The 15946-nt window shown below is 31.8% G+C and overlaps 1 protein-coding gene across 1 annotated transcript; it reads left to right on the top strand.

Moving 5' to 3' along the window:
* Window positions 1-2675: 2675 nt before the first annotated feature.
* On the top strand, window positions 2676-15327 carry LOC107890099 (uncharacterized). The gene is made up of 11 exons (XM_016814610.2): window positions 2676-2769; window positions 10490-10554; window positions 10752-11069; window positions 12064-12193; window positions 12303-12391; window positions 13289-13420; window positions 13762-13882; window positions 14181-14290; window positions 14610-14679; window positions 14890-14972; window positions 15059-15327. Exons 1-9 carry the CDS (start codon window positions 2676-2678, stop codon window positions 14664-14666), a joined length of 1116 nt encoding a protein of 371 aa, XP_016670099.1. The 3' UTR covers window positions 14667-14679; window positions 14890-14972; window positions 15059-15327.
* Window positions 15328-15946: the final 619 nt, after the last annotated feature.

Here is a 15946-nt window from a genome sequence, read left to right as displayed (position 1 = left end):
GATGTTTATGACTATAATGGCCCATTCTAGGATACTATACTTTTTCTCCACAATATCATGCCAGCAAGTGGTGGTAGGAGTTAATTGAATGGCAAATTAAATATAAACATTTTAAAGACTATTCCTTAAAAAATGACAAATATTGTTACATCTATCCTATTTATTATTCTTTTTATATTTTTATAAACCAATAAAAAAGATATCCATAATGAGATTTGAACTAGGGATATTATGTATATAAAAATTTTTACTTACCATTTGAACTAAAATAATTTTTAATATTTATTTGAGATTAAGACAATAATGTTGTTGATTAAATTAATGTCAAAAATAAATACACTATTACTTAAGCTCTTTACTCAACCAGACACCAACTCGGTTGGGGAAATTATAAAAATATTCTTCTCTAATTAAAATAAGTTTTATTATTTGAGGGCTACTTTTAGTATTGATGACAACATCATGATAAATAATTGTAGTGCTTTTAATATTGTTATTACAATTTAATCTAATTTTTTTATTTTAATATCATACATATTTAATGTGTTATTATTATATAATTAGCTTCAGGCCGTACCTTTCATTATTTATTGTATGTTTTCTTTAAACACGCATCCGTATTTTAAATTCGCAGTTTTTAGACTCATACATGCGTGATAGGATTTTTAGTATATATTTATTCATTTTAATAATTTATTTAAAATCTTTAAAAGAAGCTATTTAAAAACAAAATATAAAAGTTTGGACATAAGACGCGAAACTGCCAACAAAGAAGCTTTAACAATTACTCCAAGGTGTGTTGACAATTTTAATTTTAAAAATAAATATTCTTTTTCGTTTTTCTATCCACATTGTGGATGTCAAACATAATTTAGAGATATTTTCATTGAATTACTCAATAAATTAATAGATTAATCTAGAAAATTAATTCAGTTAGAAAATGATTAAAAATCTATTTCTTCTACAAAATAACATATATTATTATGAGGATTTTTTTTTATATTTTTATATAGAATTTACTAAAACATAATTTAAATCTAGAATAAATAATTTTAAAACACATGATGATACTTAACTTAGGACATCATAGTTTCCAAAGCCTCAATTTAACCATTTCTAACTAAAGTCTCATTTTTATTTTAAATAACTTTTTATAAATAAAATTTTTATAATGGATGTGGCATAATCTAGAAAACATTAAAGTTCTTCTAGCTTCTATTAATATATGTTCAATAGTTGATATAATGATTACATTTTATTAATTATCAATAATACATATATAATATAGTATTGCATAATATATAAATACACATTACAGTATTAATAGTTATGTGTAATTTAGTATATTATAATACATGTTTATAATTAGTAATACATAAATTATTATTAAAATTTTAATATCTTTAAAAAAATTATTTTTGTTAAATTAAATTTTGAATTGGGTTTTAATTTTTGCAAATTATATTTGGATATTGGGTTTAATTTGTATTTATTTTGGACTTGAGGTTTTGGATATAGTTAGTTTATTTTGGGTTAATGTGTATATTATTTGGATTTGGGCTTAGCATAATATATATGGATTTTGGAATAAATATTTTAGAATATGAGTATTAGGTTTATAAATTTAATAATAAAAATAAAAGTTTTTTAATTTTCAATTACTATAGTAATAAACAATAAAATATATTTTCGTCGATTCATATACATATCATATAATAATAAATTTTACATGCAATAAGCACTTTAACTATTTTATGTAAAAAAAAACTCTATTAAATATATACATATAATTTATGCTTTTTATAAGGCAAATATAAATTGCATTGTCATCGTATAAAAATTAAATATTTATAACTTAGAAACTATAAAATCATTTGAATCTGTTAGAGACCTCCCTAGCTCTATCCAAGCCTAAATTTGAAAAAATTCGAGTTTGAAAAAACCTAAGCCAGAAAAAATTTAAAAAAAGCTTGATCTAAGTTAAGATCCGATTAACAAATAGTAAAAGATAATTTTATCTTACTTCACATTTCTTTAAATTATATCAATAAGTATAAATGAATTATTTTAAGATAATTTTAAGTGGGGTGAATTTTTTCTTAGAAATTTGAATTTAGTTTAAATCCTAAAATCATCATTATTAAAAGAAAATATTTAAATACTGAATAAAATTGATTTCTACACTAAAATGCAAAAAGACAGCCATAATTGAAAGAAAAAATAAAAAGAATATGATCCCCTTGTTATGATGGTGAATACCCCTCCGAATCCCTTACACCCACCACGCCCATTCTTCGCACAGACTGACACTGGCTCAACAGTTTACTCCTAGTTTCACGTTAAAAACATTAATATTTGATACATATATTCCAATATAACATATTTAAAGCCTAGAAGTTGAGTCTTTTTTTTCTCTTCTTTTCAGGCCAAGGTAAAGAGAGATTATCAGTGACTTCCATTTTTTTCTTTTTTTATTGGGAAGAGAAAGGGAATTGAGATATAAATGCTGCGGAGTTTGAGAATTGAACATCCAAAGGGCAAAAAGAATGAGAGAGGATTGAAAGAGATGTGATTGTTTTTTAACATCAAGCAGTCATCCAAGGCTCTACATTAAACCCAAACACTACATTTAAAAAAACAAAAACAAAAGGAGAAACAAATAGTTTTACCGAGTTATGTGTGTCAGATGTTCATCGTTGGCACGTGGGAATCAGTGTCCCCAGTGGCCACTCGTGGAGCATGCCATTGTCTTTGCAAAACAGTTCGAAGGTCAGTAAAAATACCTAAAAGATTAGACAAGAACTGATAAATTTGATACACGTTTTGAGCAGATAAGGGTAGTAGGGGGCCATGTGGACCGTGTTCTTCCGCGGTCGTACGGGTTTTAGCCATTTTCTTGGTAAAAGGGTCTCTCTCTCTCTCTACTCTCGTCTGCCTCTGCCTCTGCCTCTGCCTTTGCCTGCTCTGGTGCTGTGTTAGGGCTTTTGCTGAGCTGAGAGGCTGAGACTGGGACTGGCTTGAAGAGTCAGATCATTTGTCTACATCACATCACCTCTCACATGCAACCCTTGTTTGTCAAATCATGTGGAATCAACAAAAAATACCCATCACATCTCACTTTCTCCCTACGTAATTCAATACCTTATTATTATTTACCATGACTATTAAGTGTTTAACCTTTTCTTTTATTAATTTGCATGGCTAGCTCCATTATTTTTTAAAAAAAAAAGACAAACTTGATTGGTCTTTTTTATTCGTCAAAACTTTATTTGCAGGTCTTAACAACTGTATAAATATTTATGTAATGGACAGAAGGAGAGACTTTTCAACTTTCATTTTCTAAGATTTTGCACCTAAAAGAAAGCTTTAAGTAAGTGTTCCGGTTTTAAACCGAAGTTTTAGCCATCTGTTTCGTAAATTTCGTTGAATATTTAGTAGTAGCAGAAGAGAAATGAATGTGGGTGTAGGAATGTTTGGCCTGTTGGGTTTTGTAGGTTTTGATTAACAACTTTGCTTATTTGACTGATAAACGTGGAGTGGAATCATGCAAGCTTTTTATTTGTTGTTTTCCATTTTGTTGACGAGTGACTTTTCTGCACATTACGTGCAAAGCTATGATTGGAGAAATGTGTTCATATTTTTCGATTTGGCGACAGGTAAAAAATTAGAGCAAGGAAAACGATATATGACGAAAGCGGAGTGCTTGCTTTTTTTAGACTTCATTTTTTCTTTTTCTTTTTTTCCAACCAATAATAGAGAAAAGAAGAAAAGAGAGCTGTTGAGTTGATTGATCCCAACTTAAAAACTGAAAGTCAGATACAAAAATCTGACTCAATGCATTGATGCGATACGAAAAGAGTTACAAACCTTTTAGAAGCTGGGATATCAAGACTTTCCAACATCAAATCACTATCATTTTGAATGTCTTGAATTTGGATTATTTTGGGTTTAAATATTTTTAGGTTTGAATCACTTTAAGTTAAGATTTTTTGGATTAAGATGATTTTAGATTGGATATTTTTTTATTTGAGTCTTTTTTTGGTTTAGCAATGTTGAGGCGGTTGTAAGAGCAATGTCACAATGTGTTCACTTGTGACTTGTATGTTAGCAACTTGAAGAAAAATATATATACTTGAGATTTGTATAGGTAAGAGATTGGAGTTTTAGTACTTGACTGCTCATTTGGAACTTTTTTGTGAGTGCATTTTGTATTTAGAGGAGAGTGATTTATATCATAGGTGCAATGTGTACTTGTTTTATCGAGGTGTGTTAGGATTTAAATTACTATTGTAAGAGGTTGAAAGATAGTAGATTATCTCTTTAGGCAAGGCTCCACACATATAGAGAAATCAAACTACGTAAACAACTCTTTGGTATTCATCTTTGTTCTATAGCAGTTCTAATAATAGTTGCCACTGCTCTTAGCACTTCTCAAGTGGTCTAGCATTTATTTATTGACTATGTTCCTCAAATTGGCATTAAAACCTCCCACTTAAACGGATCTAGTGGAATTTATGGTGTTAATATTTTCTTGAAAGGGACATATCATCTGTGTCTCGACCCCTAATGTTGGATGGTTCCAACTATGCCTACTAGAAGGTTAGAATGAATGAATTCATCAAGTTGATGGATGAAAAAGCTTGGCGTACTATTCTTACTGGTCGGGTGTCTCTTGCTACTGAGACATTTGGAGTGAAAATACCCAAGTTTGAATTAACATAGACCATAGAGGAAGAGAAGCTTGCAAATGCTAACTTAAAAGCACTAAATGCAATCTTTTATGGTCTGGATGAATAATAATTAGGGATGAAAATGGAGTGGGATAGGAGGCAGATGTTGCTAAATCTATCATCGCTCTACAATTAGCACTCTTTGCCCATTACTTGCCCTCTCCACTATGGACGTATAATCTTGAAAACCACTACTACCTCCATGGATGTTTGATGCATCCATCCTTGCCTTACCCTGCTCCACTTAAATTTATTTTTTTCTACTTATCTTTAATGTTTTCCATCATCTTAAATGTTTTTTAAACATAAACCTTCAAAAAAATATATTTAAACATAAAACATATGAATTTTTTATACCACATTATTTCATTTTTACCCTTTTAATAATTATATATATACAAGGATAAAATGATAATTTCATATAGTGGAGTGAGAGGGTACGAAGCAAGTAATTACAATAACCACTCCATACCCATTATAAAAAAATAACCCTTCCCTACCCCACGTCAACTTTTTTAAAAGAAAAAAAATCCACTTAATTTGAAGCAAATTGGTTCGAAATCCATTGAGCAATTCAAATTTTTCCATCCCTAAAAAGAGTTTAAAAGGATATCCAAGTGTGGAAATGGGTATTCAAATTCCAAACTTGTGAGGAATGTGCTTAGATCTCTACTTGAAAGAGTTGCAATAAAGGTAACTATCATTGAGAAAGCAAAGGGCATCGATAACATGAGAATTGACGAGTTTATTGGATACCTTTTGAATTTTGAGATCAACCTAGATGAGTCCAAGAGAAACAGATCTAAAGGAGAGAAGTGTTGAGATCTAGTACTCTTAGTGTAGTGATTTCGTTTATGTGTACTTGTAATTGTTGTGCAGAAGCGTGTAAAAGAGTAAAATTATTGTACTAAAAAATCACACTAAGTTCAATTCCTAGGAAAGAGAGGTGGATCACAAGGCTCGCTTAAGTACCAAGTATTTCCTAGTAAGAATATCCCTCTATCATAATTCAATAGCATAATAAACCACTACAATCACACTCACAAAATATGCAAAATAATACAATAAAGAACACTAGAATTTTAACGAAGTTCAGCAAATTTTGCCTACGTATTCAGGCACTACCAAATATATTTCACTTCAAAATACAAGTGAAGATTTACAAAGAGAGATAACAATGCCTTAAGTAGAGAATGGCAAATGTGGGATGATAAAATGAGAAATGGTTAGGCCTATTTATAATTGAGGTTCAGTGATCAACTTGCAAAGTCACTATACAATTAGGGACCAAAAATTGCAATTATCTCATGCCAAATCTCAATCCCACTTTTGGTGCCTTAAATCTCAGATTTCCAGTGCCAACATTTTGATACCCATATATTTGATTTTCCAAAGTATGGATGATTGACAATAATTTCCACATTGAATATTTGATTAGGATAATCTTATCTTCACTCAATTCTTTCTACTTTTGTCAACAATAATTGATAGTGCCTTCTTCAACTATTAAACTTGCAGGATATTGATCAAGTTCAAACAATGTTTGGACTTGGTTGTTGTTACCACATTTGTCATCATATATGTAGGATTATCTGTAGTCTTAATCTTCTGAAGATGAATTTTCCCTTCATTAATAATTTTCCGCACAAAATGGAATCGTACGTCGATATGCTTTGTACGTGCATGATAGACTTGATTCTTTGCTAAATGAATAGCACTTTGACTCTCACAATACACGTTAATATGCTTCTGAACCAATCCCAAGGTTTTAACCATACCTTGTAACCAAATAGCTTCCTTTACAGCCTCTGTTACAGTCATGTATTCGGCTTCTGTGGTTGACAGCGCAACTGTAGACTGCATTGTAGACTTCCAACTTATTGGTCCTCCAGCAAGTGTAAACATTTAACCGGTGGTTGATCTTCGTTTGTCCAAATCACCGTCATAGTCGGAATCAATGTACCTAATAACACTTTTACCAAGTGTTGTATCATGCTTGAACAGTAATCCAACATCCATGGTCTTTTGAATATACTGTAGAATCTATTTCACAGCTTGCCAATGTCCTTTTCCAGGATTATGCATATACCTGCTCACTATACTAACTGCCTGTGAAATGTCGGGTCTTGTACACACCATTGTGTACATCAAGCTACCTACTGCATTAGAATATGAAACTTGTAACATGTATTCTTATTAAGTATTCGTCGAAGGAGATAGTTGTGCAGCTTGAAATGAGAAGCCAACGGGTACTTACAGGTTTTGTCTACTTGTTCATGCCAAACTGCTGTAGTACCTTCTTCAAATATTACTTCTGAGACAAGCTAACTCTGCCATGAGCTTTATCTCTATATATTTTCATGCCAAGAATCTTCTTAGCTTCACTTAGATCTTTCATCTCAAACTCAAGGTTGAGTTGAGTCTTCAATTTCTCAATTTCAACTTTACTCTTAGATGTTATTAACATATCATCAATATATAAGAGCAAGTATATAAAAATTCCTTCTTGTAGCTTCTGAAAATACACACAATGATCAAATTTACTTTTTGTGTACCTTTTCCCTTTCATAAACTGATCAAATCGCTTGTACCACTGCCTCGGAGATTGTTTCAATCCATAAAGCTACTTTGTCAGTTTTCAAATCCAATTTTCTTTATTAGCAACCTTGAATCCATCTGGCTGAGTCATATAGATTTCTTCTTCCAAATCACTGTGTAAAAATGCGGTCATCACATCGAGCTGAACTAGTTCAAGATCATATTGTGCAACCAAGGCTAGCAAAATCAGAATAGACGAATGTTTCATAACTGGAGAAAACACTTCATTGTAGTCTATTCCTTCTTTCTGAGCGTAACCCTTTACTACCAATTTAGCCTTGTATCCAATTTCATTTTTACCCAGAAATCATTCCTTCTTTGTATATACCCATTTGCATCTAATTGCCTCCTTTCCTTTGGGCAGTTTCACCAACTCCCAAGTTCTATTTTTATGAAGAGACTGCATTTCTTCATTCATAGCTTGCTTCCACTTTACACCATCAGGGTTACTTCTTGCTTCTGTGTAAGTAGAAAGAACATCATCATCTACAATTGGAAGTGCATAGGCTACCATATCATCAAAGCGAGCAGGCATACGAGTCTCTCTTCTTGGCCTCTTATATGCAATTGAATCTTGTTGCTGTAGAAGTTTTTGGGTCGAAATTTCTTCATCATTTGTTCCTTAAATATTAGCTGGATCATCGTTAACCTTTTCAAGCTCCACCTGCTCAAAGTACTACTGGTTTTGTCATCCTTTTGTGTGTAATACCCCTACCCGTATTCATTGCCGGAATAGGGTATGAGGCATTACCGAAGTTTACGAATTAAATTTTTTTTATATTCAATATAGCCCCTTTATAAATATCTAACCTTCCCCGCAATATTAAATCGAGACCAATACACATCAACCAAATCAATTCAACATATTTTTAAGATAAATTCATGCATATTTATAAGATAACGTCATCACATATCTAAAACCAGGTTTGTTAACCATACTAATGGCTAACTTTACTTTCATTTCACGTTAACATTTACTTTATTAGCTTATACATGCATTACAGGAAAACAGGGCTTTAGCGGCGTTTTTAGCGGCGTTTTATAAAAAAACGCCACAAAAAATATAAAACATAGAGCAATAGCGACGTTTTTGGTAAAACACCGCTAAAAACAGAGCAATAATGGCGCTTTTGGTAAAACGCCGCTAAAAACCAGAGCAATAGCGGCGCTTTTGGTAAAACGTCGCTAAAAACCAGAGCAATAGCGGCGCTTTTGGTAAAACGCCACTAAAAACCAAAGCAATAGCGGCGCTTTTGGTAAAACACCGCTAAAAACCAGAACATTAGCGGCACTTTTGGTAAAACGCCGCTAGAAACCAGAGTATTAGCGGCGCTTTTGGTAAAACGCAGTTAAAAACCAGAGCATTAGCGGCGCTTTTGGTAAAACACCGCTAAAAACTGGAGCATTAGCGGCGCTTTTGGTAAAACGCCGCTAAAAGTCATATAACCCTAAAAATCTAAACCTACAAAAAAATCATAAACACTAATCTATAATCCTTAAAACACTAAACTCCTAAACCTTAAAAAATCTTAAACCGTAAACTATAACCTGTAAAATACTAAACCCCAAAAAATATCACATGGATGTTGATGTACATCATATGTTAAATATTTTCTTATATAATTGTAAAAGAGATAGTATTAATTTTAAAATATTGAATTAATTATCATTATAGTTTAAGGTTTATGATTTAGGGCATATGGTTATACAATAATCATAAACACTAATCTATAACCCCTAAAACAATAATTATTAAAATTTATGGTTATACAATATATTAAATATTTTCTTATATATATAATCGTAAAATAGATAGTATTGAATTTAAAATATTAAATTAATTATCATTATAATTTAAGGTTTATGGTTTAAGCTATATGGGTTTAAGGTTTATGAGTTAACTATAGTTTAAAGGTGGTTTAAGGGTTGGGGTTTAAGGTTAGGTGTTAGGGGTTAAGGGTGAGGGGTTTATGATTTAGGATTTATGTTTTAGGGATTAATGTTTAGGGATTAAGAGTTTAGGGTTTAGATTAGTTAGTGTTTTTTAATTATATGATAAATATTTTCTTATATAATTATAAAAGAGATAGTATTAATTTTAAAATATTGAATTAATTATCATTATAGTTTAAGGTTTAGGGTTTAGAGTTTAAAGTGCATGAGTTATTATTTTAAGGTTTATGGATTATGGGTTTAGGGTTTATGATTTATGGTTATGTAAGAGGTAATTTCCCAATTTTCCCTAATCCGAATCTTTAAAATAATCACCCCTTTTGTCCCCAATTCAAAATCTAAAATCCCCGGTAAATGTTTCTTTTTCTAATAATGGTTTAGTGTGCAATTGTATACATGAACTTTAATTTGATCCAGTTCTTGTAAATTATTAACAAAATTATTGATATAACATCATTTTATATTTATATATTGCATACATAAATATTTAGATTTATTCAATATAAAAATATATTGATATATTTATACTTAAAAGAATAATACTTATATTGCTTTGTCATTTTGTATTTTTTTAATTCATCGATTCCATTTTATTTCTATTAAAGTTTCCTTTTGTATTTTATATGTTAATTCTTCAAAAAAATTGAAAAATTGAAAAATTAAAAATTAAAAATTAAAAACTTAAAAACTTAAAATTTTAATATTTAATATTTTAGTCCATATTTCAGTTAAAAAAATCAATTTTCAAAATTTAAAAAAATAAAAATTCCAAAAAATAATAATCTCAACACAAAAATTTTAAAAGAAAAAAATAGAAAAAAATATATGTTAAAATGAAAAAAAATAAAATTTAACAATAGTGGTGTTTTTGGGAAAAAAACGCCGCAAAAAATTGAGATACACTTTCCATATAAACGCTCGTTTTATTTTCACCCCCTCCCCTAAATCCCCAATTTTGCGCTGCTAAAAACCCTGATTCTATTCCCTTTGTTTTCACCGATCAAAATCCCCTTCTCATAAATTTTCTCTCTTGAAGATTTGATGCCTACCCACCTTTAGTCTCAACCAATGGAAGAGATGCGATGTGCAATTTGACTGTTCCAATTTCCTTTTCAACGTTCAATTAAAACCCTAGCCTCTTCCTTTTGCTTCTATCGGGGGGGAAGGAATCATGTCTTTCGATCTCATATGCTGAAGCCGTCCTGCAGCTGCTTTGGATCCTCCCAAGATCTGTACGGCTGAGGACCAAAAGAAGAAAGATGATGAGGATCTGGTGAGTGGCTGTTCGGGATTTCGCCTTCGCTGGTTCTCTATACCGCAAATCTGTAAGATCTGAGTTCAGAGGGTGATGACTTTGTTCCATATTCTGGGAGAAGAACACTGCTTGCCTGGCTGATTGATTCTGGGGCTGTGCAGTTGAGCGAAAAGGTGCAGTATATGAATCGTAGGAGAACAAAAGTGATGCTATAGGGCTGGATCACAAGGGATGGAATCCACTGTGGTTGTTGTAGTAAAATCCTCACAGTTTCAAAATTTGAGATTCATGCTGGAAGCAAATTACGACAACCATTTCAGAATATATATTTGGATTCTGGTGTTTCTCTCCTTCAGTGCCAAATAGATGCATGGAACAGACAAGTGGAGTCTGAGCAGATTGGTTTTCATTCTGTAGACGTAAATGGTAATGACCCCAATGATGATACTTGTGGCATTTGTGGAGATGGTGGGGATCTGATATGTTGTGACAGTTGTCCCTCAACATTTCATCAGAGCTGCCTCAATATAGAGGTACTTCTGCATAATTTTTGCACCAGCTATCTAGTGTTTTATATTTATAATGGTGTTGAGTCTCTTGTTTGCTTTCTTTTTCTATAAGTGTTCCTTGTAGACTTCTGGATAAGTTATAGAGATTAATGCAGGTTTGTAGTTGAAGAGATTGCTCTTAGTGGTAGAGAATTTAGGGGATACTTGAAGTGTGACTACTCCAATTCATGGATCTTGGGTTCTTTAGTTTACATAGATCATTTATTTATTTCTCTCCCCCGTCCCCTTTCCTGGCCTGATTCCAACTATCTTCTTGCTTCCTCTTGATAAATAGCGGTTGTGTTAATTTAATGGAGCTAATGACCAATTTGATCTACAAATGTTGTTTGGTAATACAATTTCTTTCTTTAAGTCGATAGTTATGTTCTTTTGAAGGTCTTAACTATTGAGCTTATGGTTAGGGATCCCTAAATATGTTTAGAGCCAAACAGAATTTAAGGGAATTCTGAATAGTCCTTAGATTAGCAGTTGGACATGTAATTTATGCGGCATATATCTCTTTGCTTTCTATGACTTCTGGAAGACGTACCTTTTCTTGAATGTTTTCTCCTAGCTGACTGTTCTTAGTACCTGCTCCCTCAGTTGGTATGAGCAATGTTTTTTATTTTAATGTAAGAAATATTTTTCAGTCGCTTAATGATGCTCCCATATAAAAATTTTCAACTATGACCAATAAATATATTAATTGCTTTCTGTCTTACATTTTGATGACCTGAAAACTATTGGCTTTTAATTGCCTTCCAAAAGATGAAGTGAAAAAAGTTTATCCTTCTTACAGTATCTGCTGTTTTAAAAATTGAAAAATTATTTTGAATTTGTTCTCCTGGTTGAAAGTTTGCTTTTTTTTGACCTTTGGTGCTTGTTGACTTATACTGATTAGTAGTTCTACATAACTTGGCTCTTGCTCGTTAACAATGCTGCGTAGCTTCGCTTAGCTTTTACATATGCACTTTCACAGTTCCTACCAGCGGGTGATTGGCACTGTCCAAATTGTATATGCAAATTTTGTAGTAATGGCAGCTGCATTGCTCAAGAGGATGAGATAACTGATTGCGCCCTTCTCACTTGCAGCCTGTTTGAGAAAAGATGTACTGATTCTCTTCCTTTTAGTGTTCTCAATTCTTTGCAGTTTGAAGTTGCTGTGTAGTTTCCTTGATTTCTGTTTCAATAATATTCTGATCCTTTCCACTTTTGCAGACCACAAATTATGCATCGAAGTGAAAGATGAGATTCATATTGATTCGAACAGTTTAGTCCTTCCTTTTTGTGGGCAGACATGTAGAGAGGTAATATGTTTTTCTTCTGTTGGAATGCTGAATATTTTGATTAGATGTAAACCAAGAAAATGGGGAAAAAACTATCCTAGAAGCAATCATGCCCTCTATATGTCATCTTTAATTGATGTTAAACCTATCTTACATCACATCGCCAAGAAGAGTTATGTATGTCATAAAGAAACTCAGGTTTATTCATGACATGAAGGTATTGGCATTTTTTACTATAGTTACTATAGTTATGGGTAACTAAAATTGCTATTTGACCTTGATCCTCTGTTAAATGTAATTAAATGTTAAATGTAATTAATATGTATTACAATTAATATGATTAACTTAATCTCGTTTTAGACTTACTCAGATTTATAAAGAAATATATTTTTAGTTTAATATTTAATATTTTAGATTTTTATTAAAATTTTAAATATAGCCAATATATTTTTCATATATGTTACTTTATTTGCAGGTTAATAGCTTTCCAATATTGGGTTTAAAAAGCTTTATAAATGCTTGATGAATATTTTCCTGCAGGTATTTCTTTTTACTCATTTTTAATCCCATGCTGTATTTGATTTATGTATGTCTATAACATAAAACATAGTGATTTGGAAAAAGAAATGTTACAGTTACTGCTTCCTGGTCCTATTAAATTTTATGTTTGGAGTTTTATGTTTCTCGGCAAGCAATTGACTATGTTAATTTTCTCTTCCTTTTTTTGAACTATGGAATGTTTATTCCTTTGTAGTAGTTATGCTGAATTATATATATAACAATTGTCTATATGTTCAAAAATTTGTGCATTCATTACAGAATAACAGTCAATGACTCAATTATACCTAAGGGTTCTTTTTTTTTTGTTGGGGGGGGAGGGGAATGCTTTTAGCTTGAACAAAATAAATATGGTTGCAGGATGCTATTGAAGAATGCCGGAAATTATGTGGTGGTCATGGTTATCTCTCTAACAATGGGCTCCCTGAGTTATTTGCAGTTTATATACCTACCTGTACCTATGAAGGAGACAATGTTGTGCTGCTCTTACAGGTATGTGAAATGTGAAATAGAATCAATCTTTATTTTGACACCTTTCATCATCTTCATTTTTTATGGTAGGGGATGAATTCCAATATTCTAACAAAGACTTGATCTGAGTATAGAATAGTATATCTTGCAATCTGTTTTTAGAATCTTTGACTTCAGTTGCATGTTAGCTAGTACTTCTTGTGTTTCATGGTATTTTATAAAGATTTGGATGAATCTATAGTAAAGAACACGAAAGGGATATCACAACTGAAAATAGGGAACGAATTCTAAAATTCTTTGATTTTGTGTCGATAATGATTCTGGATGCCCTTTAATGAAATGTAACTGGAATGTTTCTATAGGTTGCAATATTTCTAATGAAAACCGTTTCCCAGCTGGGGTCAGGGAAGAAGCCTGTTGGAACAACAGCTTACATGGGACGAGCAGAACACCTCATGCAGTGTCGCTGTGAAGTTGAAACAGGTATCTTTTATATGTTTTTGTTCTCTTGAACTTGTCTGCAACTTATAATTTTATGTCTCAAAAGATTGAAAACATTTGTTTTTAGAAACATTAATTAGGATTGGTCTTATCTCTATCAGTAAATTGGCCACTCATTGTTGCTTTCTTAACAGTTTTGAGCCTTTTTTTCCATTCTATTTACAAACTATTGCCAAGTACTGGGTATACACAGTGCCAGTCTTATATTAGTTTGTACTTACTGACAATTACTATCTGTTTAGGTAAATAAAAACACTTCATTCCTTGTATTGACTCACAGCTGAAGATTGGCTAAAGCCAAGTGTAATATTGGAGGCATTTGAAGTGAGGGCTTTAGGATGTCTATTGCCTGCGCAAAGAACCTTAGCAAATTTTCAAACCCAGAAGATGGTACATCCTTTGGACCTTGATTAAAGAAAAAGCATTCTCTTTTATCAATATCTTTCATTGACATGTTACTCAACCAAGTTTTCTCTTGCATGGTTCGCTATTGTATGGTTACACTTTCAATTCTTATCAGAAAATTTTGGCATACTGTGAGTCATATAATTTAATACTTTGGATGAATTTTTCAATGAACATCATCTTGTTATGATTGTAAACAAATAGTTAAATGCTGTCAGTCTAAGGCTGTGCAGTAGCCCCTTCTTTGAAATCGTTGATGTCCATATGTTTGACTTGCTTTCACTTTTTCTTTGTTTGTCTTCAGGTTTTTCTGAACTTTCGCCTGATTTGCTTGAGGCTGCAATTGCTCATTGTCAATTAATTGTTGTTTCCAAGTAAGCCCCTCCAGTCTTTTCCTCTCTTTTTTCCCTTTCAGAATGTGGGGGGCCGAAAATTAATACCAAGGCACAATTTTAATTTTCTATGTTTTAAAAATTGAAAAATACCTTTGGTAAATAGAAATAAAAATTTGTACCAGAGCCAAATCATCTAAAATTAAAAAAACCCTTGTTTTCATTATTTTCACTTTTATAAATCTATCACAGAGAGTCAGATACGATTGGCTTTGATTGATTTCTTGAGGGGACTAGTTGAGTTTGATCCGGCAAAACGGTGGTCACCTTTCCAGGTAGTTGAAATTTCCCATGAGCACTTCTTATCATGCTATTCCAACTAAGTATGAAGAAACATAAGAGCTTTAACATCATTGTGTAGGCTTCCAAACACCTTTTTGTTACTGGGGAACCTTTCACATGCCCATATAGGCCTCCCCCTGAGACCCCTCACTTGGTAAGGGACTTACGCATGCAGCTCTGCAATTGAAGAAGATTGAACCTTATGTCATAAATCATAGATTTCTATTTGTATTTTGTTAGATTTCTAGTGTAGTATGATAAGTGCGGTATTTTGTTTGGCAGGATGTATTTATATCATAGATTATTCTTCTTCTCAATATTTTGATAATGAATTTTAATTTTTTTATATTTTTCAAGACTTTTACAATAATTTATAATATTTAATTTTTTTTTTAATTTTTATGACCTTTAGCGGCATTTTTTCAAATAAATGCCGCAAAATTTTGCGGCGCCATCTATAGAGGTGTTTTTTGAGGTGCTTGTAAAAACGCCGTGAATAGTTTTAGTGGCGCTTAAAAGCGCTGCTAAAGGCCTAAAAAAACGCCGTTAAAAGTCTGTTTTGCTGTAGTGATGCCATTGATTTCTAAAATAAAGTTTCTTTATATACCGAAATCCTGAGGTTGACAGTGTGATGTGTTTCCGACCAAATCCGACCTCTGATCTCTTAACACTACAAAATAGGAAAAAAAGAAACGGGGTAAGCACTTTGTGCTTAGTAAGCTCATGTAACAAGAATTATACTCACCTAATATTTTCAATATAATATAATATTCATATATCCATTCAATGCATTATTACCCTAACATGCACAAACTCAACATTCAAGTTAGTACAATAATTTCCATGTATCAATAATATATATACCATGATTGATGAACTCGTCAATACCATGATTTCCATTTCCTTGCTATTTTTTCCATATTTATCCCGTTGAATTTATCAGAATTTCGATGGATTTTCAGAGGTA

The sequence above is a fragment of the Gossypium hirsutum genome, chromosome A09, assembly GCF_007990345.1.
Source record: "Gossypium hirsutum isolate 1008001.06 chromosome A09, Gossypium_hirsutum_v2.1, whole genome shotgun sequence".
NCBI lineage: Eukaryota > Viridiplantae > Streptophyta > Magnoliopsida > Malvales > Malvaceae > Gossypium > Gossypium hirsutum.
This window is presented reverse-complemented; position numbering and strand designations above follow the sequence as displayed.

What these genes read in the sequence shown, in the direction of transcription:
- LOC107890099 (XM_016814610.2), top strand. Translation starts at nt 2,676, where the DNA reads ATGTGTGTCAGATGTTCATCGTTGGCACGTGGGAATCAGTGTCCCCAG. An exon ending in CAGCCTGTTTGAGAAAAGAT is followed by an intron (nt 12,194 to 12,302) that starts GTACTGATTCTC and finishes CCACTTTTGCAG; the next exon opens with ACCACAAATTATGCATCGAA. An exon ending in ATTTTCAAACCCAGAAGATG is followed by an intron (nt 14,291 to 14,609) that starts GTACATCCTTTG and finishes GTTTGTCTTCAG; the next exon opens with GTTTTTCTGAACTTTCGCCT.